The sequence below is a fragment of the Lolium rigidum genome, chromosome 2 (genome assembly GCF_022539505.1).
Source record: "Lolium rigidum isolate FL_2022 chromosome 2, APGP_CSIRO_Lrig_0.1, whole genome shotgun sequence".
Taxonomy (NCBI): Eukaryota; Viridiplantae; Streptophyta; class Magnoliopsida; order Poales; family Poaceae; genus Lolium; species Lolium rigidum.
The window spans coordinates 252,380,645-252,396,349 of record NC_061509.1 but is presented as its reverse complement, the minus strand read 5'-3'; the positions used below and the strand labels follow the sequence as shown (position 1 = coordinate 252,396,349).

At 40.6% G+C, this 15,705-nt stretch overlaps 2 protein-coding genes and 2 long non-coding RNA genes across 5 annotated transcripts; all 4 read right to left on the bottom strand.

Moving 5' to 3' along the window:
• Positions 1-9,049: 9,049 nt before the first annotated feature.
• LOC124693277 lies at positions 9,050-10,484 on the bottom strand. Of its 2 annotated transcripts, none has more exons than XR_006999939.1 (3): positions 10,443-10,484; positions 9,803-9,856; positions 9,050-9,460 (listed from the first exon to the last, which is right to left on the bottom strand). It is a non-coding gene; the product is annotated as an uncharacterized LOC124693277 (long non-coding RNA). The 2 variants fall into 2 exon arrangements; XR_006999940.1 differs by having other exon boundaries at positions 9,803-9,868; positions 10,443-10,480.
• A 2-nt stretch (positions 10,485-10,486) lies between these two features.
• Positions 10,487-12,383, bottom strand: LOC124693276. Its single transcript, XR_006999938.1, has 3 exons — positions 11,803-12,383; positions 11,188-11,267; positions 10,487-10,538 (listed from the first exon to the last, which is right to left on the bottom strand). It is a non-coding gene; the product is annotated as an uncharacterized LOC124693276 (long non-coding RNA).
• Positions 12,384-12,904: 521 nt separating this feature from the next.
• Positions 12,905-15,235, bottom strand: LOC124690775. Its single transcript, XM_047224112.1, has 6 exons — positions 15,166-15,235; positions 13,742-14,258; positions 13,587-13,637; positions 13,439-13,481; positions 13,257-13,297; positions 12,905-13,177 (listed from the first exon to the last, which is right to left on the bottom strand). The coding sequence occupies exons 1-5, from the start codon at positions 15,233-15,235 to the stop codon at positions 13,259-13,261; spliced, it is 720 nt and encodes a 239-aa protein (XP_047080068.1). The 3' UTR covers positions 12,905-13,177; positions 13,257-13,258.
• LOC124688553 (auxin-induced protein 15A-like) lies at positions 15,030-15,674 on the bottom strand. The gene has a single exon (XM_047222217.1). It carries the CDS (start codon positions 15,646-15,648, stop codon positions 15,265-15,267), a length of 384 nt encoding a protein of 127 aa, XP_047078173.1. The 5' UTR covers positions 15,649-15,674; the 3' UTR covers positions 15,030-15,264.
• Positions 15,675-15,705: the final 31 nt, after the last annotated feature.

The window sequence follows — 15,705 nt, the reverse complement described above, 5'->3', positions numbered from 1 at the left end:
TTTGCTAAACTATGCGGTCGTTTTCGTCGGGCTTACCCGTTTATCCATTTTGCAGACCTGCAGCCAGTGTCTTCTATGCTCCTATCGTCGGCACGTTGTAGCTGTTGAATCAGGTAGGACCTGTCAGTTGTATATGAACTGTTGTTTGTTCCTGTTTTCTTTATGCTTTACTGATTGTATGTATGTTAGTGTATTCTTACAAGCTAGCCGACGGATGTTCAGTTACCTTTGTCTTCGAAATTCCTTTGCATCTTGAAATGTGAGTACATTTTCGTTTGTTTTTCTGTTTGGCTGTGTGCAACTGCCCGGTTTGTTCCAAATACCTCTCTGGGTTATCCTTTTTGTGGCAGATCATACTATGGTGGTCCTCACCATCCTTCAAGTTCCTAGCTATGAAGCAACATGATTCATCGTTCGACAGGAACCTGATCGAACCCTCAATTTCGTCTGACAGTGGTGGCTCCAGCTGTCAGACTTCTTCGCCAAGGGCAGAAATCATCGTGGCTACCGACTTCTTCACCAGGGCATGGAATTCATCTTGCTTTTCTCCGACGATGAGGACAACTGGTCGGACCACTGATGCTCTAAAGAGCAAGAAGACCTTAGGCAGATATCTTACCACCCCACTTCACAATTTCTTCATACTTTGGCTCACTAGACTAAGTAGATCATGTGGGGCATATTTTTCCTGTTTATGTTAAGGAACCTGAGGAACTATGTAATCATGTCAAAATAAATATTAGTCTTTGCTTTCCCAACTACGCCGCATATTTTGTGCAAACACACACAGCCAACGGGCGCGGCGTGCCGCCGCGTCTACCTTCCTAGTTGATCATACGTCTGGTCTGCTTTCCTGCCTTCTCGTTTCTTCTTCATATTCTCTTTGATAATTTGACTGCACCTTTTAATTGGGACCAAATAAATCCTCCATCCGCCCTGTCGAGCAGATCGGGTTGGATACTTTAACATGGATGGAGCTTTCAGCTGATCACATTTTCCTCATGCAAGTGCAAGTATACCGATGTACGGGTGGCTTGTGTGTCACATTGTGACCTGCACATTTGCGTACGTGGCCGAATTAAGCCGGACAAAAGAACAAGATACGGTGCACACCCCAGCCAATCTATCCACAGGAGTAGGAGCTAGCATGGCATCATAGGACCACGGCACCACCCGATCGACGATCACCGTATCTAGCAGAAGTGAAATGCCATTGCTCTTTCTGCTCAGATGCTATCTCACAACATCTCGCATTTTAAGAGCATCGATCTCACTCGCCAATCATCTATAAGCCAGGTTGCAACAAGTGGCTGTTTGACTCTAGACACACGATCGATCGCCTAATCAGAATATAGAAAAACCAGGTGCACGCCAGGAATATCCAACGGCGCGTGCCGGATTTTCCAAAGAATAATGCCGCCACTGGTGTGAGATTTATCCCCCACTTAATTAGTCGATCGATTCCGTGTAAGAGACAGGGTGATAAGCACGCTTTGTTAGAGATTGGTCTTGGCTTATCGCCTTAAGATGCCATCTGGTAATGGTCGCGATCACCCCCTCCTCCCTCCAGAAGGTTATCGATCAACTGCTCTACTCTACAAGGCTACACGATCATGTCAGCACTGTTACGTGTTACCCTGAGAGTCTGAGAGTTACGAACAAAATCGTTTCCGGCTCCTGTCCTGTTGATATCTGTCATGGAACGAAGCTGCAGTAAACTTGATCACCTCGCCGGGCGTGCTCGACCTGAGTAGTACCACGGTGCTCCGTCCGAGGCCAATCTACCGCCAGACGAGTCTCTCGTGTACATTTTCCACCATATCTTGCGTCTAATCAAGCAGCCCAACTCTACAATCTACCACTGACACTGACGAGATTTGTAGCTCGAATTCAGTCAAGTTTCCATCTCTTCACCAGTACAGGAGTAGTACTGAATATTCATCAGTGGACGGACCAATACATGCAGCTGGTGCTCGCTCGTCAGTGCGCGCTTCCGGTGATGAGATTGCGACGAGCCGTCCAATGGCGACTCGTTACGCCGCCGGTGCTCCGAAATTCCGACCTCCACTCCGGCTAAACAAGCATAGCTTCATCGCAGCCCGTTCCGTGCTCGTGCGGCCGTCTCTGTCGATCGCTTAACGGCCGGGACCCGTCGTGCACCCGCAGTAAAAAATTAACAGAAAGTTTTGTTTGTTCATCTCAAGCGTACACTGTGAACTTCCAACAAATTATGACCCCCATCTTGCAATTTGATACAAGAACAGTGTCGTTTGTTCACTTTGGAAAACACCTCAGTTACGTATACTAATGGACGTGCTCTCGTGTGCTAGCTGCAACTTGCAGCACGGTACGGCCTTTTGTACTAGTTGACAGTGTGGCGATCACTTATAGAATAGCCAATCCTACTTGATACGTACGGCTGATTCGGCAATTGCGTCCTGCGCATTCCATCCTAAAAGAATTTAACCATTCTAAAGCTCGATATATCTACTCCAACTATTCTCACCATAAAATTTCCTTCAACTTAATAACATCCAACTTGCAGGTCAAACAATATACTCTCCTCCGAATAATAAGATGTCTTAATAATAAACTATATATGAACTGAAATGAGTCACTACAGAAAACGCACAAGGTGCCGACGGCCGACGACTAAATGTCGGGGCCGTCGGCACAGGACCCGTTCCGGCAAGACCAACAGGCTAGCCGTCAGCACAGGAAAGCCGTCGGCACAGTTTCGGCCATCGGTACAGTCTCTTCGCCGTGATGGCGAGGTAACAACGCCATGCATGTGCCAACGGCTTTATCATCGGCAAAGTTTTTTTTTATTTCAGCCCTATGCCGATGGAAAAACCGTTGGCAAAGCCGCCGGCATAGCTGTTTTCCATTTTACTACATTAATCTTAGAACACTCATAACTAAATCATTATAATTCAGAAAAATACAAATAATATACAAAAATTTCCAGACAAATAGGATCTATCTTGGAAAAATATCAAACTTAGAATATTGCAAATATCTCAAAAAATCTTCTCAGAAATGATCTACCATGTTCTATGTTTTATGGCTTTCACGCCGAACGACCAATGTTATGGCTAGACTAGTGACATAGTTTGTAATAATATGTCCATATTATGCACACATGTGCATCTTGGGATGGCGAACAATGTTGCAGCAGGAAACTTTCATTTTCGTCGCACCAAAAAGCTATTTTCCATTTTCCAAGTCCCAAAAATGGGGTGTTTTATGAAACAACCACCAAATGAAAGTTTCACAATGGTACCACTCCATTTTTAAAAAATACTAGACCATCTTACATGCACAATTTTCCAACTGGGGTATCTAAAACATTTCCATCCATTCATTGTGAAAAAGGCAAATTCCAGCCAAAATCGATAGAAAGTCGGTCCGATTTAAACTACAGGTACATGATCTAATGCTCATGATTTTTTGGAAAACTAATTTTTAGGTTCACAATATGCTATCTGCAAGTTTAGCGAGGCTCATCCCCGAACTAAGAATTTTTATGCCCGCCATTTTGACCATAGTTTGAAACGGACATAAGAAATTTAAAAACGATCTAAACAATGATAAACCTTGGTGTGGTGTCATATTATGTTAAATAGTTGGAAGGAAAAAATATCAAACTTGGAATATTGCAAATATCTTAGAAAACCTTGTTAGAAATGAGTTGTCATGTTCGATGTTTCAGGCCGAACGATCAATTTTATTGTTTGATTTGTGGCATAGTTTGTGATAGTGTGCTCATATTGTGCACACGTGTGTATCTTGCAATGGCGAACAATATTGCAGGAGGAAGTTTTCATTTTCGCCGCACCAAAAAGCTATTTTCCTTTTTCCGAGCCCTAAAAACTGGGTGTTTTGTGAAGCAACCACCAAATGAAAGTTTCACAATGGTACCACCCTTTTTTTTTTAAAGTAGACCACCTTACATGCACAATTTCCCAACCGCGGCATCTAAAACATTGTAGTCTGCCCCTCGAGAAAAAGAAAAAATACCGCCAAATTGGTGGGAAGTCGGTCAGATTTGAATTACATGTACATGATCTAATGCTCATGATTTTTTGGAAAAATCATTTTTACGTTCACAATATGCTATTTCATCAGAGATTCACTGCAAGTTTAGCGAGGCTCATCCCCATGCTAAGAATGTTCATGCCCGCCGTTTTGACCATAGTTTGAAATGGGCATAATAAATTCACAAACAATAAAAAACAATGAAAAACCCTCACGTGGTGTGATATTATGTTAAATAGTTGTAATGAAAAATATCAAACTTGGAATATTGCAAATATCTCAAAAAACCATCTCATAAATGAGTTGTCATGTTCGATGTTTCATGTCTTAATTTCTGGCCGAACGACCAATGTTATGGCTAGATTTGTGGCATAGTTTGTGATAATGCGCAAATATTATGCATACCTGTGAATCTTGAGATGGAGAGCAATGTTTCAGAAGGAAGATTTCCTTTTCGTCGCACCAAAAAACTATTTTCTATTTTCCAAGTCCCAAAAATAGGGTGTTCTGCGAAGCAACCACCAAATGGAAGTTTCACAATGGTACCACCCATTAAAAAAACACTATACCACCTTACATGCACAATTTCCCAACCGGGGCATCTTAAATATTTTCATCCATCCCTCGTGAAAAATACAAATTCATGCCAAATCCGTAGGAAGTTGATCAGATTTGAACTACATATACATGATCTAAAGATCATGATTTTTTGGAAAAATAATTTTTAGGTCAAAATGTTATATCAATATCATATTTGGATTTTTCTCATTTTTCTAATCGATTTAGACATATTATTTGTCAAATTCCAGTTTACATATTTAAAGATATTAATTGTTCCATATTAAATAGAAAAGGGCAAACATAATCAATTTACTGTCATTTGAATTCAAGATTAATATTATTTATTCATTGTATTTTACATAAGTTATTGTTTGTAATTCAAAAAAATAAAAAGGTGTGACATCAAGCAATAGGGGTTAAAAGGATTGGTAGTATTATCAACAAGGTGTTATTTCTTTCACGAAGTATGTCCGAAAGCAACAGAGAAGTTAGATGTGCTTGGACCGGAGCAGTGTGAAGATGGATGATTAACTGGAACATTTGATCAAGAGTGCAATGTGACCTAATATTAAGTGTAGTTATAGTTAGAATTGCCAAATGGCCGTTAGTGTCAACCGCGAGATGCCGACGGCTACCGTCAGCATAGGGTTGTGCCAACGACAATTCTAGTTGTGCCGATGGCATGATGGGCATCGGCACCTAGCATGTTTCCCGTACTGAGTGAATAGCCACACTTAAATGTGTCTAGATATATCCAATTTATAAAAAGTTAGGACGTCTTATGATTCATAACGGGCTGGTAGAAATTATGTTGCATGTTGCATGACCGTCTTCCTTTGCCCGTGCAATAAGAATCAGCTATTATGTCAAAATAACAACAGGGAAGGAGAATCGCTTTGACGAAACCCCTTTCTAGTTTGGAAATAATGTCCCTTTGCCCTTGCATGGGCATGGCTGTTGGTTTTGAATTGCGGTTGGAGCCAAATTTTGATCCGAGCTGAAAGGACACACAAAAAAACGCGACCTAGCGATAAATGGACCGATGCAATGTGTCCCTCTATATACAGGAATATCAGTTGTGTCGTCCCTCTGTATGGGGTAGATTTTGTACGTCATTGTGCACACAATTAAAGTAGAATTTGGGAAACTGATGGTCTGTACTTTGAAAAGCCTTCTACCACTGAAACTGTATTCATGTAATATATTGTTGGGGTGTGTGTGGTGTAATGTGGCGTGTATACCATTTTTTCAGCTCACCATTTGGGTCTTTATAAGAAAGTGAAGTAGATGACTACATGTGTTCGAAACTTCGAATAATCAAAAGAAAGCAAGATATTTTTTTGATAAAGGTAATATATAAATATCGAGAGGTACCAATTACACCTTAACGTAATACCCTAATGGCGATACGGGTTCACACAACCAAAAAAAAGGAAACTAAGAAAACTAAAGTCGCATTGCAGTATTTCAGCCCTAGCAGCAAAAAATATATCCACCACCAACACAACACCTGAACTCTCCAGGCTCTCTGAAATCAATGCCTTCAAGAAGGAAACAATGCGCAAGAGCCGTCATCGTCCGATCAATGATCATAGGTTTTCACCTTAAAGATAATCCCTGCTCTCAAAACAATAGCTTTAACAAAACCATTGCTAGCCACAACAAATTAAGATAAAACTGTGATCACGCTCAGACCAATACTGCCTGCCTCTTTCTTCTTCACCTACTCCCCTCAAACTCGACACAACATCAATCTACCAGCAGACAGAAACGCGGCACCAGCGATTCCAAAGGACCCCATACATCCTCCATAGTCAATTGAAACTAGATTTAAATGTGCGCCTTGGCGCACGACCCCGTAAAATGCACGCCAAATTATGTTTTGTATAACAACAATAAAAATAAGGTGAAATTAGGTTTTAGTTTCAATGGTAATTTTTTTTAGGATTTGCAGAAGTGATGATGAAATTAGGATAACACACAAAATCACGAACTGAGTAGCAAATACATCACAGAAATAGAAGGATATAATACATTAACTACCACTATGGTTCTATTAAAAGCAACAAATGTAAGAAAGGAATCAAAAGCCACATAGTAAGATGCCTATGGGCATTGCCGCAGCATTGTCTGTTCAGGTTAGCACACAGGAAACGTTTGTACTTGCAACACCAAAAGTTAGCACCGATGCCAAATGAAAATATGAATTAACACCATTTAAATGTGAAGAAAATCAAAGAAATGCTAAGAAGTGGAGCTTGTCTTTTCGCATTGATGAAAGTTTTGTATAACATATATAATAAGCTGAGAAAACAAAGAGAAGATCAGACGAAATTACAAACATATTAACACATCGCGTGTCAAAAGCAACACAATGGCTGCACTAAATAGGCTATTATCAACCTTAGACTACATGAGTGTACACCATTTTTTATAGATACAACCTTGGTAATAGGATCTCATCCTCATTTTATCTAGCCGTTTTTCCAAACACTCAGATGCAAGAGATTAAAGTTGATCAATTCAGCAAGAGATTCCTTGCATAGTCACCTGCTTGGTGCCGCAGCGCAATATTGATAACCAATGAATGATGAGTTCAAATTCGTTGACCACATTGAAGTAAGCAGAAAGATTGGTGAGCAGACACAATGTCGTTCAGAAGTCACAGCTGGCACATTGAGATAATATATTTCACCCAAAGAGGGAAATCATCGAGATTGCCATATTAACATTTAATTACCCTTGATGCACCAATAATTATAGTAAACCCTGCTGCAACCGGTCTAAGAATTGACCTTGGTAGCACCAGTAGGAATTCACTAATCTCATACGCTTCACCTTCATGCAAGATATCAATGAAGTTTTTAACAGGTACAAATATAGCACTATTGGTCTAAGAAAAAAGGAGATGGTAAAAAAACACCAGTTAAGAACATGTATAATACAGAGAAATATGATACGCAGTATTATTTTTCTGTCTTAATTACGATCATTTAACACCATACCTGAAGAAACAATAAAGCTTTCTAGCTAATAGTACAATGGTGGCACAAATAAAGACATGGGCGTGCATCCAAACTGAAGTGAGAAGTGGTGCAAATTGTGTTCCTAATTATATTTAAATATGTACAGCATAAAACATGTCAATTACGCTTTGATGATAGCTTTTTTCCCAAACTGTACAACACTGACATATAGCGGCATATTATTGAAAGGAAAAGTAGTCACATTCAGTCCCTAATTATATTTTGGAATCAAAATTCATATAAAAAGCATAAAACTTGTTCCTCTATGCACTCGATGACTACATTCGATGCCGACACTGGTTTTAACTTCTGGTAAAGCTAAATAAATTATGAAAATAGCAACATAATTGGTTACTCGGAGACAACTTGTCCACACATGCTCCAGGTGTCCTCGCCCTTCAAACATGATCATAACTCGTTGGACGACATCCCACGAGTATCATAACATCCGAGAAAAACACCAACACATATAGTAGCCCAAGCATATCTGGTGAAACCAATACATTATAAGGATATGTCGATTAGTTTTATGGTAACTTTATTGTGAATCACCGACTGTTTTTTATTAATCGTCTTTCTTGGGTGGATAACTAAGCATCTTTAGCAGTAGAAGTAGCAGTAGTATCAACAACAACAAAAAGGAATCCACAAGATATTTTTTTACTTCGGGCTAAAACGCGGCATCTAATGAGGCAGCGAAAGATAAGGTTAAAATGGAAAGATTCATCATCCAAGTAAGAACTCACCTTTAATTCTTTTGGCACAAATTACAGATGACACAAATGGAATTCTTTGAGCAGGAAGAATACATCTAGGGAGTTGACCAACCATTATACCTTGTTTAAATCAACCTGCATATACAAGAAACAAGATGAAATTCTCTTTAGAGAGATAAAGATTAGAATCTGATGCAAATAAATAATAGCACGCAAAATTAGCAACACCCACACACAAAGTCACCTTGAGGTAAATTGCACGGACAAGTCGACATGAAGAATAAAATTATTAATAGGACTATACAGTTCAGTTGTTAGGAATTCAATACAAATAAGAACATGTAAATGTGCAATAGCGAGAGCATTTTAATAAGTAGAGCGTAGCGCTGTACCAAAACACCGATTGTCTACTTGGTGCCATACTTGGTGACAAATGGGACATAGGTTATGTTCGGGGCAGAGATAATTGTTCTTGTCGGAAGATTAGTTCCTTTTCAACGTCAAATAGTTTCTCATATCGGAATACTGAAATTTAGTAAAACCAATACAGGTCTTGTTTCAGAGAAACTATTTCGCCTAGAGATGGAAGGAGCAGCCCATGAAAGGTTAAAATAATACCACCTCAGGAAATGCTCTGGAATATACTGTTTACTCTAAAGATCGCTAGGTGCTAAGTGTCATTCTAGATAAAAGATTGAAAGAAGAGACCTATAGACTGACTTCACTTTCTTCCGACAGGTATAATGTTATTGGTATGTATCCAGTCTCTGCTCAAACCAAAAGACCACGCCTGCTTATGTATGTAGACATGAAATTTACAAATTGATAGAAAGCCCTATACTGAACATTTTTTTGCTATGCCTTTTCAAATTTTCAAAGTGACCATTCTTGCTAGTCTAGCACAAGACGAACCTTTAGTTCTTTCGAGCTACCTAAATTATCATAGAACCACACATGCTACTCTCGCTTTTGATACAACATGTTTAATGTGGGTAAACTTGAATTACTCAAAAAATTTGGAAACAATATGACCAACTTGTGGTTGATAATAATGTGCAACTTCCGGAGGGTGCAATCACTGTTCGCTGCATGGAATCATACATAGTTGCACCTGAAAATCTGAAATGACAGCAATTCAGACAACAAGGTCGATACATTTGAGTTGTGGAGCAAGATACAAACAGAACTTATCCGTGCTATGCAATATGCTGGCAGAGAAACAAGTATATACTACAATAAATTGGGGAAAACTTATGTAGCTGGTGCTTCCATGAAACAATACGGCTCAGATATTTGTCCACTAAGGAAACAATAAATATGTATGGTGGTAATATTTTACCACAAGTTTATTTGTATTATAAGTAACCGTGAAACCATCTATATTGTTTAAGTAAAAAATTATGAAGATTGAGATATTTGGGACATATGAAAAAAACATATATGAGGTTGTATATGACTAACCAAAGTACCATGAAGGAAATCTTGGATCCATCTCAACCTGTATGAGGCTTCAACCTGTTGACTCAGCTTGACAAAAAATGAACAAGTGATTACGAATTAACAAAGGAGCAGAGAAGGAGCATGATTCAACTTAACTAACATTCATGAATAAGGACATCAAATAATCTCTTGATATTAAAATGCAAGCAGCATAAATATCCTACATAGATCCAACTATATCTTCCATTTTTCTTCTCAATCATGGCAAGTGAACAAAGAAATGGGGCATGGGAATGCCTAGCTAAAGTCATAATTTGCTTTACTGGACAATAAAATCGCTACTCAAAAAGACCGTAACTTAAGGGAGACACTAAATATAAACAAATTGTGTATCCTGGTTATATGTGTTCTTACGGTATAGGCCGTGGTGTGGAAAAATAGAGCTGATGAATTATGCTTTTGAAACAGATAAAAATTTGTTGTTTTGCAAACTAAGCGAGGACACTACAGAGTTAAAATTAATTTTTTCATAAATAAGAGTGGTTTTTGCTCTTATTCACTGGTAGCACGAAATACTAACTATCAAGCAGGTGTTCCAAATATATATGCCAAAGTACGATCAAACATTGGCGAAAACAAACTCATCACAATCCGGTTATACCTGAAGCAAAATAATTCGAAGCCATTGAGCATTGCAAGCCCAGTGACATGTAAGCTGCAGCACGAACCACCTATCCAAATACGAATAGAAATGTATCTGCATTAAAGATAATAACATTGTAAAAGAAGGAAACCATAGGATTTGTGAAGAAAAGAAAACAACCAAAGTAACAGACCATTTAAACTTAAGATTGGCCAAAAAAAGAGCATCTTCTCCTGAAAAATCAATCAGGCTGAAGAGGGCGACATTCTAAAATGTGTTATCTAAAATAAATGAAGCATTCCTTTCCCTGAACAAAGAAACCAAAATGGAAGCTCTGCAGGTGGCTTTTCTACTTCCGGAAGTTATGGAGTAAAGGAAGAGAATAAACAAAAAGGGACAACATGATATCATCCACAGTCCCAAACAACAACAATTTGAAGTTCCCGAAGAAACATGCGGCTTAGTTCCCGAAGAACCAGTGGCAAAACGAGTAGTGCGTTCATATGTTTTCTGTAGTATTTATGCACATGTTTTGAACTTGAAGTAATAGCTGGTCTCCTGGTTGCCTGTCAAAATGCTTTAAACTAAAGTGCAAAGGGAGAATTAAGCCTCTAGTGTTGCATTGCTTTATTACGGTAGCAAAACACCATTATGCAAAATAGAAACCATTATCTAAGATAATAAAGTGGGAAATACTCCATCTTATATGTGAAAGCCAATAGAAATATCAGTGAATTAATGACTTGCAAGAACTATGTCTTACCCCCTTTTTATTGAATTCATGTGGATTAGTCACTCATCATCCGGTGCAATGTAATCTAGTTGTTATAGTTAATGATATATCTGTAGAATATCCATAAAAATTGATCATAAACTAAATTATTTGTAGCATATAACGATATATCTGTAGCATCTGAAAACTACTCCGGTTTAATGGTGATAATGTTGAGCTAGAAATCTAGAAACGGTGCAGCCTGGATGTAAGCTGCACTTTGGTCTGTTTCGCCATCCTTTTACACACTATACGGCACACATACATACTATTAACAGTATGCATCGTGCACTTATTGTTCTAGCGAATGTGTATGTATTATATGACCAAGAATGACCAAGAAAACTGTAAGCAGAACCTATGAGATGTTAGAAAGGCGATGTGTAGTAGAAAAAGCAGAAGCTGCACTTTTATAAGCATTTTTTCATTTATCTGTCCCTTTGTTTATTGATAACAATAAGGAGACCAGGTATACAAGTAAAACCAATTTAGTGGAGATGAAAGGAAAGGACAGAAACTAAAAGGATCACTCACTTTGTAATGCACATATGGAAATACATGGCAATGAGGATCTACTTGACATGAAGGAAAATAAAAAGGAAATACCAAATTAAAAAGAAGCATTGGACTGCTCGGAGCTGCGTAATCTCTTCTCATCTCAAAGCAGCAGAAGAATACCTAAAATCACAAAATAAAAAGGAAAGCATACATTATATTTTTCGATAAGCAAGAGAAGGAAGAGGTAAAGCTAAGGGTCAATGGAAACAGAGAAGAATACCTAAAATCACGAAATGACTAAATTAGCATCACCTTATGTGTCTATTTAACGAGCACCCACCCATCAACAACGATCAGTATATGAGTTAAATTATCTACACTATGGGAAACTGGGGGACATGAAAACATGGCAAAAACAAAACGTTGCTAAATGAAGAAAAACCAAGAGACATAGCAGTATACTCCACCGTACAAACAATGTATTGGATGCTTGCATTTCAGCAAAAAACAAGGCCAACTCTTGCTTTTCCTCCTACTTTTCTTATTATCTCTACTGGAAGAAAGACCTACCAAAAAAAGGAAAATTTAATTACTTCACCTCACATAACCTATGAAGGTAATTAATTTACCAAGCACATAAAGAGGTTTCAAGATTGAGTTAACTTTTGTAAGATGATATTTGTGTCTTTTTACCCACTTGTGAGCAAATGTCGGGCAAGACAAATCGAAGTCCGTGAAGGAGATGTGCCTATCTCTATGAAGCAATACATTCTCTCTCTTTAAGCCTTAGTACAATATAGCTGAAGATAAATAATATCCAGTAAGAGGAAACACACGACGCTAATTTCAGTTGTATTCTAAGCAATAGAATGCGATAAATTATCAGAAAGTATCATATGTTTTATCTTGGTAAGGAAACACAACCATTATTAAGGCCCTACTGACAAGCTACAAGGACCAAATTAGCATTGGTACTATTTTCAACACAACAAAGAATCGTTCTTTACATGGTTTTTAAGGCTTGCATTGAAAAGGTGGACATAATTAGCATCTAATAATGCTCACATGCAGCATAATCAAAGACACTTTTTATACTTTTTCATGTACACACAATCAGATGGAAGCATTTTATGAAAAGTGAAGCTCACCATATGCATTTCCTATCTGGATTTTTCTTAGATCGATCAGTCACAGCAATACAATGAATCATATGTAGCCATTTGATGTCAGGGATTTAAATCTGCCCAAGGATTTTTTTGGATGTACATCATATAGAAAAGCACAAATGTATTTTACATGTGCAAGCAAATATAAGGAGCGTGAGTACTGTTCAGGCTGTTGTTAATAAAAAATCGAACAGAAATATTGCAAGATCTAAATGATGTAGGTCTGACTTAATTTCAGGACAAGTAGTTGAGATCTAGCCCCAGAACCTTGGCTCATGACATTGGGGAAAAGCCAGCAACAATAATTTAGCTATTCCCTGCAAAATAAGAACATAATCCAAAAATTGATTGTCTAGACAGTACTAAGAGACAAATCCGAAATTAGACAGTACCAACCTTCAGTAGCAGCACATACGGCCACTACTCCTTCTGAGGTCTTAAAGTTGTGCCACAAATCCGAAATTAGATTCAATGATAAAACAAAACAGAACAAAATACCAACAACTTGATTTACTACAGACTTGGGCTAAATTTCAGGAAAAATAAAATTCTAAACAACAAAGCAAAATCAGACTTACAGGTTTTTTCCCAAGCACCTTGTAGGCATAGATAAACTGAAACCTGCACAAACAAAAGTGAGAATATGTGGGGACTGGAGCGATAGAAACATGCAAAAAAGGGTAGGGATCTATGGAGATTAGAGAGTGGGGGGAGGGAGGGACGAACCTACTTACAGGTTTTTTGTCAAGCACCTTGTAGGCACAGATATACTGAAACCTGAGGCACAAACAAAAATGAGGATATGTGTGGATTGGAGAGATAGAAACATGAAAAAGATAAGGTTCTATGGGGATTAGAGAGAGGGGGAGGGAGGGACGAACCTGCAGGTGGATTTGTGCTCGCCGTTGAGGACGGTTGCGGAGGTGCCTTGGCCGGTTACGATAGCGCATAAGACAACCGCCACTTCTACTTCTCTGCTCCTCCTCTCCCTCTCAACCTTCACTGGCTGTAGCACGTCGTTGTGCCGGTGCTCGGGAGTGGAGGTGCAGCGCGAAGAGAGGAGAGCAAGAGCGAGGCGGAGATGAGCACGGAAGGAGACGAGGGCGGCGGCGGCGCCGGCACAGAGGGAGGAGGACCGTGCCATATATTCGGGCGGCGCCTCCCGCGCGCTCACACCGTTCTTCGCCAGCGCCGTCGCCTCCACGGAGGAGCAAGGAGAGAATGAGATTGAGGGGAGGGAGTGGGAGGCGGGCGCGACCGCGCGGGCGGCTGTGGCGGCGGTTGAGAAGGAGGCGTATGGGGAGAAGACGACGGGGAGGGGATTGGAGGAGTAGGGCGGACGGTGGTGGTGCTTTGACCAATCTACCCCGCGCGGAGAAGATCTTTTCGTCGGCGGCGCTACGCGAGCCCAACCCAAAAACGAGCCACACCAACTGACGCGTGGACCCGACCGAACATGGGGTCCAGACACACCCGGACGCGGGTAGATCACGGCCAATGCATGGCTTTTTCTAGCGCCAAGGGCAGCCGGTAATAAACGCCCGTGCGAGGCAGCCAACCAGCATGTGCGCTGTTGCCACAAACGGACGGCCAAGATCCAGCCACTGTAAAGATCGAACGGCTCACATTCTTTAACCGCTGTGAGACCCCCTATGGGGGGCATCATTTATACCTTTAGATACACGGTGCTGTGTCATGCTACAACTCGACCTGCCTGCCATTTTTTTCGATAAAGGATGTTTTATTACTTTGAAAAGCAATTACATCCAGCCTCTGCATAACCAGGATGCACACAGCTGTTTCAATTGTCCAGTAAAAATGGGGAGAATTTCACTTCCCGGCCTCTGCACCAACCAGGGATGCACACAGCCATTTGGCATGAGTACTAAGATTTTTTAATCTTGGTTAAGATTAAAGCATAGTCCTCAAGATAAATTGCGTGAGTACCAGGTCTAGCCTGGGCCTCAAGTATAAATAGGAACCTAAATTCGCGTCCATGAGGATTTGAACTCAGGTGCTGGGTTTGTACATCCACTTCCCCAACCAGTTGAGCTATACAGCAAAGCATGATGGAATATTCCATTTCTAACTCAATCGATCTTCGTGAAGTTTGCAAAAGGGTGGTAAATGATCAAACCAAGTTTGTATGTATGTATGTAAGCCCTGCTGTGGCGACTGTGAATCCAACTGTTAATTATACATCTATCTGTCTGTTGTTAATCGTACACACGACTGTGCAAAATTCAGAAGAAAAATAAGCCCAAAATCATAAACAGTATCCCGAGAGTCCCGACTAATCACCTACCAGCCTCTCCTCTCCACAAGCAGTATCTAGGTGAGGGCATGCGCGCTCCTCCGGTGCTCGCAGTCGCCATGCGCGCCAAAGTCGAGCTCGCCTGATAGATCACGACGTGACTTTAGCGCGGGTGCAAGGGGCCAAGTGCCCGGCGTGCACGCGGTGGCTGGAGGACGACGACGAGTGCGTGTCCCGCTCGACGAGGGCGCGCAGACGGAGGAAATCGTCGACGGAGCAGGGCAGCTGGAGGGGACCGGACGAGTGGTAGCCGTACGTGTCCCTCGCCGCCTCCAGCAGCCGGCGGAAGAGCGGGTGGTAGAGGTAGACGATGGGGATCACGAACCGCCGTTGATCCTCGTCGACCCGCACCGCCAGCCATCCCTTCTTCACCTTCCCCATCTTCTCCTCACCATGCATCGCCGGCGGTCCAGCTGCTGCCCAGCTCTCGCCGTTGCTTGCTGCGCTCGCCTCGCGCACGGGGTTGCTGTCCATAGAAAGCTAGCTAGAATCACAAACAGGAGGTGTGTGTGGTGCTATGTCGTTCGTGGA

What these genes read in the sequence shown, in the direction of transcription:
- LOC124690775 (XM_047224112.1), bottom strand. Translation starts at nt 15,235, where the DNA reads ATGGCGACTGCGAGCACCGGAGGAGCGCGCATGCCCTCACCTAGATAC. An exon ending in GAGCACAAATCCACCTGCAG is followed by an intron (nt 13,638 to 13,741) that starts GTTCGTCCCTCC and finishes TTTGTGCCTCAG; the next exon opens with GTTTCAGTATATCTGTGCCT. An exon ending in AGGTGCTTGGGAAAAAACCT is followed by an intron (nt 13,298 to 13,438) that starts GTAAGTCTGATT and finishes GCACAACTTTAA; the next exon opens with GACCTCAGAAGGAGTAGTGG.
- LOC124688553 (XM_047222217.1), bottom strand. Translation starts at nt 15,648, where the DNA reads ATGGACAGCAACCCCGTGCGCGAGGCGAGCGCAGCAAGCAACGGCGAG.